Source organism: Gambusia affinis, linkage group LG01 (assembly GCF_019740435.1).
Source record: "Gambusia affinis linkage group LG01, SWU_Gaff_1.0, whole genome shotgun sequence".
NCBI lineage: Eukaryota > Metazoa > Chordata > Actinopteri > Cyprinodontiformes > Poeciliidae > Gambusia > Gambusia affinis.
The window spans coordinates 36748325-36762334 of record NC_057868.1 but is presented as its reverse complement, the minus strand read 5'-3'; the positions used below and the strand labels follow the sequence as shown (position 1 = coordinate 36762334).

The 14010-nt window shown below is 36.7% G+C and overlaps 1 protein-coding gene across 4 annotated transcripts in view; it reads left to right on the top strand.

The window, feature by feature from the left end:
- magi3a (membrane associated guanylate kinase, WW and PDZ domain containing 3a) overlaps window positions 1-14010 on the top strand; it is a 132924-nt gene that overhangs the window by 83441 nt on the left and 35473 nt on the right. For all 4 annotated transcript variants that reach the window (XM_044128646.1, XM_044128638.1, XM_044128652.1 and 1 more), the window contains exons 3-4: window positions 1584-1703; window positions 12504-12710. In XM_044128646.1, the coding sequence (XP_043984581.1) occupies window positions 1584-1703; window positions 12504-12710 (327 nt within the window). The remainder of the gene's footprint in view (window positions 1-1583; window positions 1704-12503; window positions 12711-14010) is intronic.

The following is a 14010-nucleotide window of genomic DNA, read 5'->3' as shown; positions in this document are numbered from 1 at the left end:
TCATAGTGGTGAGCTTTTTTTCTATGATATTAATGTTGGTGATCTAAAACAGCAAATAATCAGAGGAGAAAACCATTTTCTACTTTTAAAAATGACCCTTTTTCCTTTTTGAAAACCCTGTGTAGAAACCAGGGTTGAAAACAATCTTGTGTCCAATTTAATGTTTTCAAATAAATTAAAAATGGTGTTGTGAAACTGATTTTATGCCCTCTAAGGTGTCAGCTCGGCTCACCATCATTTGAGATGTAATCTTGGTTTTTCTAGTAGCTCTGCTGTCTTCTCCACTGCAGGCACATTGGGCTTTAAATCAAGTTTAGCATTTTCTTTCTGTCAACAAACATTCTAACTGCAGGAGGATGTAATATGTCTGAAACAGACCACTCTGTTGCAAAACCATCTTTTATTCTGTCAAACAATATTCCAAGGAGATCTGTGAAACCATAAAAGGGAGATGTGCAAGCTTTATTTGGATTGGACAAATGGGAAATTTAGATATTTAATTTTTTAGAGATGGATTAGCAACCTCAGTCCTGTCTCCCAGCTGCTTCAAACCATCGACACTCCAACAAATGCCACACAATTTTATCTCTATGAACTCCTCGCATTAAGCCAGGACTTATGAGGATGGACATGATCACTGCCAGTGTTGTAAACATCAGATTAGGCTTTAATCTGTAGGGTAGTGGAAGCAACTCTGGTCAGTCAGTTTGTGGAGATCATTTTGGGAACTTCTAAATCCGTATTTGTCTGACTATTATTAATTTGATCTCATTCTCATTAAGCTAGTTGCTTCACCCTTATCTTTAGCTCCATTACCAAAACTGACTGGGCCACTTGTGAGTAGTATCACTTCCAAATACAAAACAATAATTTAGAGATTTCATTTAACTTAAAAGGGTTGGAATAATTTGAATCTTAGCTGTGTTTCAATTATTTTTTAATTCATATACATCAACTCATCATTTATATTGCTTAAGTTAGTTCTTATTGTGTCCAATATGTGATTAGCTGCGCATTACCTTTATTATAAACCAAAATAAAATGTTCTCATTTTAGACTTGATATTAGCAATAATTCTCTGTTTTAATCTGTTGAATTTCCTGTTTGCTCCTTTGGGCTGATGTACAAACATTTCTGGTATTCATTAATAATGCAGAAGTTAAAGAGAAAACATTTCCTTGTTATTCTCAGAATCCTCCTTATCTGCTATATCAGTGTTGCGTTAGTGTCCTTAAACAATTGTGGTTGTGCTGCTGGGCACACCGTAAGTTTATGTGAGTAATTAAGACCCTGTTCATTATCATCAGTTACACTCCCTTTGGTTTCTGACAGCTGCGCTGCTGCGTTGAGGCTGTTTTTCCCCCTCTCTGATTCATGTTTGAATAATGAATTCATCGCTTTGCGGTCCCAGCTCTGTTGACTATTCATGATGTAGACACAGACCCTCCCCTGAGTGCTGAATCACATCCCTGTGGGCATGTTGCATACAGTACTGCATCCATATCCCTGCCCCAACCCCCCGCCGATCCTGACGGTTAGTTCTTGGGTTGTTCTTCTGTCTTACACTTTCCCGTTGTTTGCAGGTACCACTCGGCAGCCCAGGGAGGGGGAAGTGCCTGGTGTGGACTACAACTTCATCAGCGTGGAGGAGTTTCAGGAGCTGGAAGAAAGTGGCATCTTGCTAGAAAGCGGCACGTATGATGGTATGTTCTTCAACCCGGCAACACAAATGGTAATAGATGAGGATAATGAGAAAACAATAAGCATACATTTGCCAAATTCTTACATCATGTTGACATGGTGCCATTTTCACAATACTGCCCCAAGAATTTTCTTTCATTTTCAGTTTTGTTTTATTTCAATATATAAACTTGAGTTAAAATAAATTTCATCTTAAGGCATTTTACAAGACCACCAGTTCCTGTTCATATCCAGTTATATAAACATCAATTTATTCTAATACAACCCAATCAAATTGTCAGATTCCGAACCATTTACATACAGTTCACTTCAGTGTAACTGTAGTTAGATACAATGGCTCATTTACAAACTACTAATTCCACTGACAGATTTTTTTTCTCTTTTAACAGAACATTTTTCTTACAAGTGAAAAGATCTGATAGATTAAGTGGTACTTTTTTATTAGTAGTGGAAAGGTGATGACTTAAAACAAGCTACTATGTATGTCTGTCACTTACATAACAAATTTTGCTGGACAATAATGTTGTTTTTTTGATACATTTTCCAAGTAATTTAAGCATAATGGCAGAATATTGCAAAACACATTCTCAAAGATCAGTAAACTTTAAATCCTAGTGAACATTTCACACTAGAATTGGAAGACATTTTAAATATCCATTGTAAATAAACAACAAATAAAACTAATTATGTAGTCTCTTTAAACAAAGTTGTCCTTCAAAAAAGGTCTAGTTCAAACCAATGCACTATCCAGTTTTTGGTAGGAAAAAAGAGAAACACAATAAATTATGCACATCGAAATTATTGAGTTTGTTTCAATTGATTTATTACTTTTTGTAACAGGCTTACACCTATATATTGCTGAAAAGTTACTTATGAATTAGTTCTGTCTAAATTTAAGTGTGATAAGACATTTACATTAGAAAGTAGACAAAAATACTTGGTTAGATATTGTGTTTTTGCAGTTAAGATATTTTTTAGTGAACAGTCAGGAGAGCATAAAACAGATGTGAAGAGTCTGGCAAAAGACCAGGTTGTAAATGCTAGACAATTACATAATCAAATGCTAATAGACTCATGAATTCCAGGTCCCTGCATTATTAAAGAATTAATTTCATAAAAAGATTGATAAATGAATCAGAACTAATGAAAAGCAATGAAGTGCTGAACTATGAAGATGAATTATTGCAGTTTAAACAGCGTGTACTGCACTTAGATCTAGTTCTTTATGAAGGTGAACTGGTACAGCACTAGATATAGACAGGAACCAGAGAGGAACTACTATTCCCCAGGGTGACCAGAGAATTACATTGTTGCTATAATTCACAGTCCCAGTCCATCTCTCTGACATGCCTGCTGGAATGAAATTGTCTTGTGAATTTGCTGAGCTGTGCATCAAGCGAAATCAACACATTGCTCATGTCATCAAATTCCCACTGCAGTGATAAAGAACTGGAGGTAATCTTTTCACACATGATTTAGTTTTCTGCAGTAGACTTTACCTCGGTCACCTACGCAAATGTGTTGGGAGAGCCGGGCTCTATCCTCTGCACACATATAGCCCTGAGTGACTTGACTTTCAACCTTGAGCCTCTGAACTTGTCTCCGGGATGAATAATGGATCTGCTTGGTCCTTTCCTGCCTAATATAATGCATATATATGCGGTGAAGGCAAAGGTCCATAAGCCCTCAGAGAGTTAATTATTAACGCCCCAGCTGGATGACCTCAGAGACTTTACATTGTGATTGTTAAATAAAAATTTTACATGGAAACAGACCTGAGTGTAGATATTTGGTGCTCGAGTCTATACATAATGGATGATATTCTCGTAGTAAAAACCAACCAACTGGAAGTCAACATGCCAAAGTTAACCAAAAAAAAAAAAAAGCAAAAACATTCCTTATATACTTTCATATTGTCAGATTAGATTACAGTATTGTTATTTTTCCTGTTTGTGATTTGTTTTCTTTACTCTGCAGTTTCTAATTTCCTCTTGAAGTTTTATGTCTGCTTTATGACTTGTCTCATTTATTTGTGACACGTCTTGCTGGCTGAAAAAACAATTTCCTTTCTGCAACTCCAATCTAATGTGTTAAAGGCTCTGGGGAAACCACCCTCATTTCCAACCTACTACTGTTTTAAAAAATAATTTTTAGTCATTATTTATGGTTGTTTTTCTACCAGCCTTCTTTCTCTTTCTTTGCTTCCTGTGTAGCTGATTGAAAGGAAAGATTAACCTGGTCTGTCATGTTTACAGCTGTGACTAATCTTCCAAATCTGGGAGCAACAGAGGCTTCATAGGGATGCAGTTAGTCTACAACCGAAAGCGATACTCTCGCACAGTTTTGGACTTTTACAGACTCTTTTGTTGTGCTGCTAGTCAATAATAAAAAAAGCTTGTTACTGAGGGCTACTATTTTGAAAATGGTTGACCAGGCATCAGATTTGTGAGGTCAATGCACCACTCCATTAAATGTTCAGTCTTGCATTCCTAAGTATTTTTTTTTTGTCTTAGTTCATTTTAAACCTCACTAATACATCTACAATATAAGCTGCACAATCCATCATTTTTCACTGTAAAAAAAGACAGAATAAGGCAATAGTAAATTATTTCCATCCTTTGTTTTTATTTTCTTTTGTCCCAATTTAAAGTTTCAGATGACCAAACACATTTTACTCATGGATAAATAAATAACCTGAGTAACTTTAAAAAGTGGTTTTCAAATTCTGATTTTATTCATTTAAACAACAAAGCTATCCGAGCTGACCCGATCCTCTGTGGAAAAATAACTCCCACACCCCTATTTAGTAATAGGGGTGTGGGATCAAATACCCACACTTGAATAAGCTACATTTTTTAGAAAGCTGAGCTCAATTTCACAAGCCATACCTGGACCTGATCAATAACTGACCTGCAGATATGATAAATAATTTAAAGAGAAGCTCTCTGGCAGCTGAAAGATCTCAAAAAGCAATATATAATCTAAAACACTCAGAAAGCTTTAGAAAATTGGCATAAAAGGTGTTACCTTTACTTTAAAGTGGATTTTTCAGTAATGTGAGCAACAATAACTTCTCTCTTGCATAAGGAACCCTTTGTTAGTCTTTGCTACCTGCATGCATCATAGTCTTGACTGGGTGTTTATTGATTTTACTATATGGTGGCTTTTGTTAGCTCACTTTTTACAAGTATGTAAAAGTGTTTTGAATTTATTCAGAAAGATCCATCACTTTACAACTGTGTAATTTTGCAGTTGGTTCCTTACCGACAAACTTTCTTATTGGTGATTTAGACAAATCTGCCAAAAGCAGGCAGAAGGATTGAAACTATTAAAAAATACTACTTTATCCCCATTAGTTATTTTTGCAATGGTTTAATATCTCATTATACTTTGATGATTAAATATTTAAGGCTTACCTGCCAGATTAATAGCTGCTAGAAAAATGATAAATCCAACTTTGATTCATGAATAACTTGGTTCCTATGACAATTACAGAGTTTCAAAAATGTGTGTTCTTATTTTGCAGTTTGTAATTGTGTCATTTTTGAGAATTAAAGGGTTTTAAGTTCTGTGGCAAAGCTGCATATCTGTGGATTACAAGAACACAGGGTATTGGGCCAAAATTCACTCAGCATCAAGGGTGAAAAGGTTGATGTGTTGGCATCTGAGCCTCACTTCCAAGAATTTGCTGAAAGGGCTTTCATAGATTAAAACAATCATTAGGGATCCTGCAACAGAAAGCAAACAAGAAAACTCGCAGAGCTGCACGAAATGAGGCAACAAAGCAAATTGAAGAAGAAAAACTAAATTAAAGCACCAAAAAGAAAGGTTGAGAGCATGTGCAAACAAAAGAAAAACATTAAAATAAAGGACAATAATTCATTTTGTCTGACTTTATACTAACAGAATGAATACAAACTGAAAGGAAAGTTCATTCAAGAGAGGCAGCTGAGACTAAAGTCTACACAAGGACAGAGAGCAGAGGAACGCAGCTTTTACAAGGTTGGCTTGTGAAGTGCTGATACTCATGCCAAGCAGAATTGGAGCGCTGTGCCAGGGCCAGAAAACAAGACTGGCTTCACCCACCTAGGGCACTGGCAGTCAGTGATGGCCTGACTGGCTGCCAGTCTCACCCAAGGGAGCAGGAGGCTTTTCTTACTGGTTAATGAGGGTTCTGTGTAAAGGGCTCAACAACATTTATCCCAAATTTATCATTATTTGCCATGCAGTGCATGCATTAAGCTGCAAAGAATTGCTTGAACTACAATACATGCTTACTAATAATCAATATAGATTGAAATCAAGGTCTTTATATCTATGCTATATTTTTTTAAACTTTTTAATGCATCACAAAACAGGTCAGATGGTAAAGATGTGGCAAAATGGTCAAGTCACTAATACACAACAATGAAGTTTTTTCAAAAACAAAAACACAGACACCACCTTATCAATACTCGCTTACATAGCTTGTAATGTATTTACATCCTGATTTACCACATCTAGCTACTTCTGGTGGAGAAGTTTGGTGCATATCTCACATGGCTGACATAAAAGCTAGAAAAACGTGACACGACCATTCAGACTACAGATGCTTTCAAAACAATTAAATGTGCATCCAAATATGGAGGTGGCACAGATCAGATTTTTGGGGAGGAGGGAAAGATCGGACTAGGGTCATCAAGACTGCACTAGAAAACTTGGGTATTAGACACAAGGGAGGAATAAGAGCGTATTTTTTTTCTGCTGTGTGAACATAACCATAGAAACATGAGCAGTTTGTCACCCAAAAATCCTGCTAATGACAAACTGTTTCCTTTCAAGGAAGTTAGGTCTTTGCTCAAAATAGTTTGGGAACCTCCATTATTTTTGAGGCTAATATGTTCTTGGAGCCACAAAAAAAGACATCTCAAATATCTTAGAAAGGCCATCCATGTTTTGGTAGAATTTAATTGTCAGGGTTTACTCCAGCAGTGATGTGAAGAGAGGCGTAGAGATGTTATCACAGCTCTTTGACACCTTTTGCAATTATCATATTTATTTTCTTTCTACTATTACTGAAATTTTCCTCATATTTTTGGTCTCAGTTTTGCTCAGCCTCAGAAGCTGAGCATGAGATATAGGGTCAGCTGTCGAGTAAAACAGATGGCATGACATCAATACTGTCTCATGAACATGGAACAGACATTCTTTCCCACCAATGATCACAAGCCCTAATGGTGAATATTACAGCTTCAAGTCTCTCCGGACCAGCAGGCTTCCAATGGGAGACAAGCTTAAAGAAAGGAGATCTCTCACTCACAAAAACACTTCCGTCTTGCAGGGTTCACACCCATGCAGCACGGGTGAACAGCTGTGCTAGTAGTAGCTCAAACTGATAAAATGAAAAACAAATTTGCTTTTACGCTGTCCAGCCATCATTCACCACCCACCCACGAAGAGCTATAATGTAAAAACACCCCGCTGACATGATCAGCCCTGTGAGCAGCCGCTGTGTTTTACCTCTGACAAAACCACCACTTGTCGATTTGCCACCCGTAGGCAAAAGGAAAACAAAACCAAAATGACATAAGCTGTCGATGACGTCCCACTGAGATGAACTCTGATGTCTGCATCAGCTGTTCTCTGCTGTGTTTAAAGCGAACGTCCCTCTTTTTGCATTGCTCACAGTTTTTTCTTTAGTCTCACTTCTTAAATACTGAAAATCTATGTTCAGTTATTCGATCATCTGTTTCTAGAACAAACAGCAGGTCTTCTGATTTTTTATTTCTTTCTTATTGTTGCTTGTTTTTTTTTGTAGTAGTAGAACACAGCATAAGTGGGTGAGTCACTTTCCTCCGATCAACAACTGTCTATTTTTGCCAGGAAAACATGGTTGCGGGGAGCTGTTAGGATGATGGCTCACTGGCTTTTCTCTCATTTTCTTTGTTTGTTTTTTTTCATACTGAACCACACATTGATCCCAAGAAGCCTGTAAAGAGGTGGTCACACTGACATTCCCATTGGGCTCATATAAATCATTTTATTTCTTTTGCAATAATGGTCATTAATGAGGCAGAAAAACATGAGGAACTGATTAAATCAGTGTGTCCTTACTCTCTTCTACTCTCGTGAAAGACATTCAGCATTATTAATACTTAAAAAGCATACCAATATACCTAATACTGACACTAACCACTTTTATTGCAAACAGCACAATAAAACAGAGAAGACCACACCCATGCCATAAACCCATAATATTTTATATTCCCTTTCCAGAAATATATTGTTTTGAAATGAGCTATTTGCTGTTATGGCCAGGTGGTGAACATCTGCATCACTTAAGCTTCAGAACAAGTTGTTTTAGAGTAATTTAATCCTGATTTAAGGAAGTGCAATAGAAAAACAAATATAGAAAAACAGACAAAAAAAGCTTCTTGCAAAATGTGATGCTTTTACAATCAAAAGTGGATTTTTGCTGCCATTTATTGTCACAAATAGAATCTTCCAAAAGTGCAAGCTTGCAGGCCAGCAATATATATATATGTGTGTGTGTGTGTGTGTGTGTGTGTGTGTAGGTGTGTGTGTGTGCGTGTATGTGTGTGTGTGTGTGTGTGTGTGTGTGGCCATGAGGCTGTGATTTTACATTATTTTGGAACTGTATATACATTTCCAAACCAAACTGGTGTGAAACTGTTTGCGCTGTTTCCCCAATAACAGGATGACCAATAAATATCAGCTACATTATGGAGCAAGTGGGAACTTTCATGTCTGTCACAGCCTCATTAGAACAATACAACTGCAGCTTTTTACTTTCACTTTTGAAACAGTTCATTAGTTCATACTTTCTTGGGAATAGGAGCGTAGATTGGAACAACATGGCATGCTCCCAATTCACTGCAAAAGGAGAAATTGCCAATATTTTTATGCGTTTACTCTTCTTCTAACCAGCACAAATGTGATGTCCTTAATTTATCAGGAGGCCATGACTACAATAAAAGTTTTTCATCTGAAACGACATTATGAGAGCAAGCACTGACGAAACATTTTCTTGAAGTTCTGAATTACAAACAACAAAAAAGCTGCACGAAGGTCATCTTATCAAACTATAAGCAGGATTCTTCCTCATTTACTTCCTTGTGTCATCTATGACGCAACAAAAACTAGCAGAGTACTCACTCAGAGTGGAAATAGTAGCTTATTTTATGAAATTTCTATATGAGTATAACTGTATGTTGAAGTGTCGCTTGACCGACTATCGTAAATTGACCTTTCACTAATTGTAAAATTTATTTTTGGCCCTTCAGATTTGATTTTGAGTAGCTCTGCTCCGAGAATTTTTACCCTCAAACTTGGGAATCATCTGGTGAAATATTATTTCAGGTACAATATAATTGGCAGCAGTTTTCTTTCATGCAAGGCAATTTTGAAGCAAAGTAATTATAACAGCAAACTTTAAAAGGAACTGCTACTGACCCAAGACTCAATGGTTTCCATTACATCTGTCTCTTTTTTAAGCAATTAGTCCAAAAATTGATGTGCTAAAATTAAGTCCTCTAATGATTAAGTGTCAGGATATGATGTTTTCAGCTAAGAAATCTCTTTACAGGGAATTTATATTTTGTTTGATATAATTTGATTACTTTGCAGAATAATCTAAAAGCTAAAGCTGGGATTTTTGCAAAAGGCTTGTTACAACCAAAATGTATACCTTTCAAATACCTGTTTTTGCTTTTTACATATTAGATCTCACATATTAGTGATTAACTTCAGACTGTTTGTTAGCAAAGGCTCACACTGACTGTCTGTCAAGATCAGATCATCAAGTCTTAGATTAACTGAACTGTAAATCAGAGTTTAATCAGTTTCAGTAATAACAAGATCAGCCTTTATGAATCAATGCCATTTATGTTTTTTTAACATGGTGTTCTTTCACTAATCTTTCTGTGTTGATTTATGATTCTTTGTGTTTACTACATTTTAGCTCCCATTTTACTTTTAGTGTAAATCCTTTAAAGTCATACCTGTTTCCACGGGTTTGATCTTTCCTCTTTTTTGGGGGGTTGTTTTTCACAATAAACTCAAACTCTTACTATAGGAGAGCTGGTTGGAATCTTTGATGTGATTTATGATGCTTGGCGTAAAGATCAAAAGCAAGTCTAGTCGTTTTGTCACATTAGAGCCCAATTGGAGATAATAAGAGTTCCCAACTCACATCACAATCAGATCCTGATGTAAAACTTCAAAATTCAGCCTATTAGTTTTTTTCAGTTTTGTTTTTTGATTGTACTGTTTGGCATCCTTGCTGGACAATGTTATTGCAGCTCAACCATGGCTGCTTTTCATATTGTGGCTCATTAGTACGGTGTAATTACTATGCGATCCATCTCACTGCACTTCCTTATTGTGGCCTCAATCTCTCAGCTTCCTGCTAATGGGCTCTTACACGGGCTACGTGTATGTTTTATGTGAGAGCTTCTGGAGCTACAGAGTGAACAGATTAGCACTCGAACTCAACTCCCTCATTTTGCATTCCGTCATTAGGCTTCCTGTTAATTACCAACCTGGTAAAGGATTTAATACTTCTCACATAATTATTTATGGATTAAAATGTGGATTAATGTGATTATGTGACTCAATGATGATGTATTGTTTAGCAAGACTCTCAAATTTATTGCATTTCCTGGTTGATTGTCGGTTCATTAGATCAGAATTTGAATTGATGGATCTTGTCATTCATGTGTAAAATCTTTTTATGTTATTTATTCTGATATTAATAAAGCACACATTCACTTGTTATAGATGCTAAAAATCTAAAAAGAACTTCCTCTTCATCAGAAAAATCTCACTCAGAAAATTGCTGAAAAATTCAACCTTAGTTGAGTTATGGGTGGTAATAGAGATGGGTACAGAAGTTCTCTCTTAGAGGTCAGGTAAGCAGCAAATCTGAGGATGCCTCTGACTGAAGACTGTTGCAATCAATGCTGGGAAGTTGGGTTAATGCAAAGTAATGTAAATGAACGACCTTTAACATGCCCAGGTTGCTCATCAAGTTTGGGGAGCAACATGGGCTGTTTTCTCAGAAATCTGGTTTCCTGAGTGCCAACATTCAAATAGTCATGTCTTCTTGATTTCTTTAATTTTCATGTGTTGGACGTCATGGGAAAGCTTAGAATCCACACTTCCAGTATCTGTAAATAACTTAAAATTCCCCAAGTAGACTTGGGTTCAAACAAAAATGTTGGGGTTAAAAATTTCAGTTTGAACCCCAAGTACACAAGTACATTATATATATCCACGTACAGATACCAACCAGTGCATCTCCATTTTTTTACTATACCTTTTCACCATTATTCTCACCTCGTATGCCTTTAAATTCTTGCTTTGTGTTATGTGTTATTCCTCTGCTTAGGGAGAAAAGGTGGCGAGTGGTAAAGTGGGTCATCCCGCTCCTAAAGCTGGGTAAAAGACAAAGACTCGCTCTGTAGAGTAGCACTGTTTGAAGCCTGAGGCACCAACATGACAGCAACCCAAGCTGATGGACTTAAAGGGGCAATCTAGAATCTTGTGAGGCAATATTTGCAGAAATGCAGTAAGGATACCCTGAAAACACAAGAAGTAAATGGAACAAGGACAGTTAAAATAAATTACATTTGGGAAAGTTTCTTCATCACAGTTGGTTCCTGCCACAGATGAGAAACCAGAGAGTGGATGAGTCTGGTGTGAGACTGATTAAACATATGGAGCTAAAATCGAACTGCTTTTTCTTCTTAACTTGAAGATTGTTCCAAAATCGGAGAGACATGACAGCAAAAGTGAAAAAAGAAAACCCAAAACCTTGGTCTCATTTTCTTTGAACTAGTCCAACTCTGACAGATATGATTTGTAGCTATGAACTAGACTCCCTGCTAAGATTCAGGCTCCACTGTGCTTTGAAAACAATCCTCGCATCTCTTGCACTTCAGTTAAAATTGGTTCTTTATATGCAATCCGCAAAGTAATTCTCTATCTATAGTTGTCTTTCAGTTCTGTTGCACACTGTGAAGCGAAGATACCCGTTCTCATGTTTTGACAGTGTATCTTATTACATTTCTATACTTGCAATTCCTGCAGACAATATTTCTAGGCAGGAAACTTAAAATAAAGATGAAAGAATAAGACATTTCATGAGAAATTACAATGAAACGTACCACTCTCACATCTAGATTATTGTACAGTGTTACACCACTTTCACTTTATTGTGGAGAAATAAATGAGTGCCAAGTAGAGAGTGTTTTATTTTACTGTCCAGTTACTGTTCATTAGCAACCTGTCGGTGAATTTAGTTCTCTGTGTAGATACTTTGTTGCATCACTTAGTTTTATTCAAGCTTCAGTTGCTAAACAGAAGTTCTCACATTTCAATCTAGAACAGTGGACAAGGTTTTCAATCCCACTGTCCTGCATGTTTTAGTTTTTTCTCTACTTTCATATACCTGCATTGCATGGGCGATTACAACACTTCTACAGCGCTTAGCACGCAGAGCAGCAAATGCATTTATTTAATTCTATTATGATACTATAGTCAATAAAAAAGGCAACATTTTTTATCCTGCCTCTCAAAGCCCCAAAACTGAGCTTTCAGTTTTGGGGCTTTGTTTTTGTGTCGGCAAACAGCTGTTTGACCAAAACCGACCAGTGTATCATTTTAATCTGAATTTAAGGATGATTTTTCTTTTTTTAGATTATTACATAATTATTTGTTGTATGTCAGTGACTGCGTAATTTTTATTTGAAAAACACTAAATATTAAAACAATACATCCTTACTGTCTCTGCCTCCATCCAGGTAACTACTATGGAACCCCTAAACCCCCTGCAGAGCCCAGCCCTGTACAGCCAGACTTGGTGGATCAGGTTCTATTTGATGAAGAATTTGACACGGAGGTCCAGCGGAAACGTACAACCTCAGTCAGTAAGATGGACAGAATGGACAGCACAGCTCCAGAGGAAGAGGAGGAAGAAGAAAAACCTCCTATGGTTAATGGGGTAGGAGGTGAGATACCCATCTGTCTTTTGTTATTTTACAGCTTTTGCAGCTCTTGTAGTTCTTTTTTTAGCATAGTTGTGCTTACTTTCTTAAAATGCAAACTGTTTTGTCCTTTTTTTCTACAAAGTTGTTTCTGTTTACTGTTATCATGCAAGGTCAGCTAATCACCTCCATGTTAAGCAGATATGTTGCCAAAACATCTCTGAGGATAACTAATCTCTGAGGTAGAGATTGACTGTCCTTTTCTGAAGGATGTACTTACATGGTACACATAATAATTAGTGATCTGTCCTTCAATTCAGAAAGATTTTAATGCGGTGTTAGTACAAATATATTTATACCAATGATATTCCCCACTTAAAATGTGCTTTTAAGAGTCTTCGTTTATTCTAAAATAATCAATTAATATTTTTGAGTCTATATTTTGTGCTGGAGATGATAAAATTCAAACTAGACTCACAGCCCAGGTTTTTGAGGTCTCTACCAGCCACATCCACCTGGCAGGTACATGAGGGAAACCCCTTCATCTCTCTCACTGCCAACATTGAGAGGGATTTTGGGAGATCCGATGCCAATTCATTCACATGGCAGAAGAGACACATACTCCCTCCAGTGAATTATGGATCTGTACATGTTCAGAAGACACCAGGAAGAACCATATCCCATGATGCTAGGTAAGGGTTAGAATGTTGACAAAAACCCAACCACTACTTCTTTTAATACTTTTAAATATCTTCAAATAGAATGTAACTAATTTTCATATCCATGGCTCATAATGAAAACTCACATTTATTTAGTCAAAGTCACATAATGGCAACAACAGGATGTATCTTTCAGTTAGAGTTACCACTTAATGACAAAGATTGGAGCCTTTTAATGTAAGATCTAATTGCCCTCCTAGCAAAAATGTTAAAATGAGTTAAGGTTCGGCATTTATTGATGCCACTGTGACAGCCAGCAGAGAATATGTCATCAGTTGAAGATGAATGATTCTTCAAACTCTGAAAACCATCCATGTTTCGTTATGTAGATGGTTGTGATGCCTAACAGGCAGTCAACACAGGCATTACTGTGAGTCCTATTTTTCCTTTGTGGTTCTTTAGAATTCATGTCAGTTTTATGAGGCTCACTTATCACTGATTCCCTTCATGTTTCTCGATAAGGGCCTAGACCCACTGTAACCTACGGTGCATGTTTGCATCAGGACAGATAAAAAAAAAAAAAAAAGAATAACATAAAACTCAGTGCAGAAAAACCTCCATGGTTCCTCTTTAAAAGAGGCCCCAGCTTCGGCACAAAAAGATCT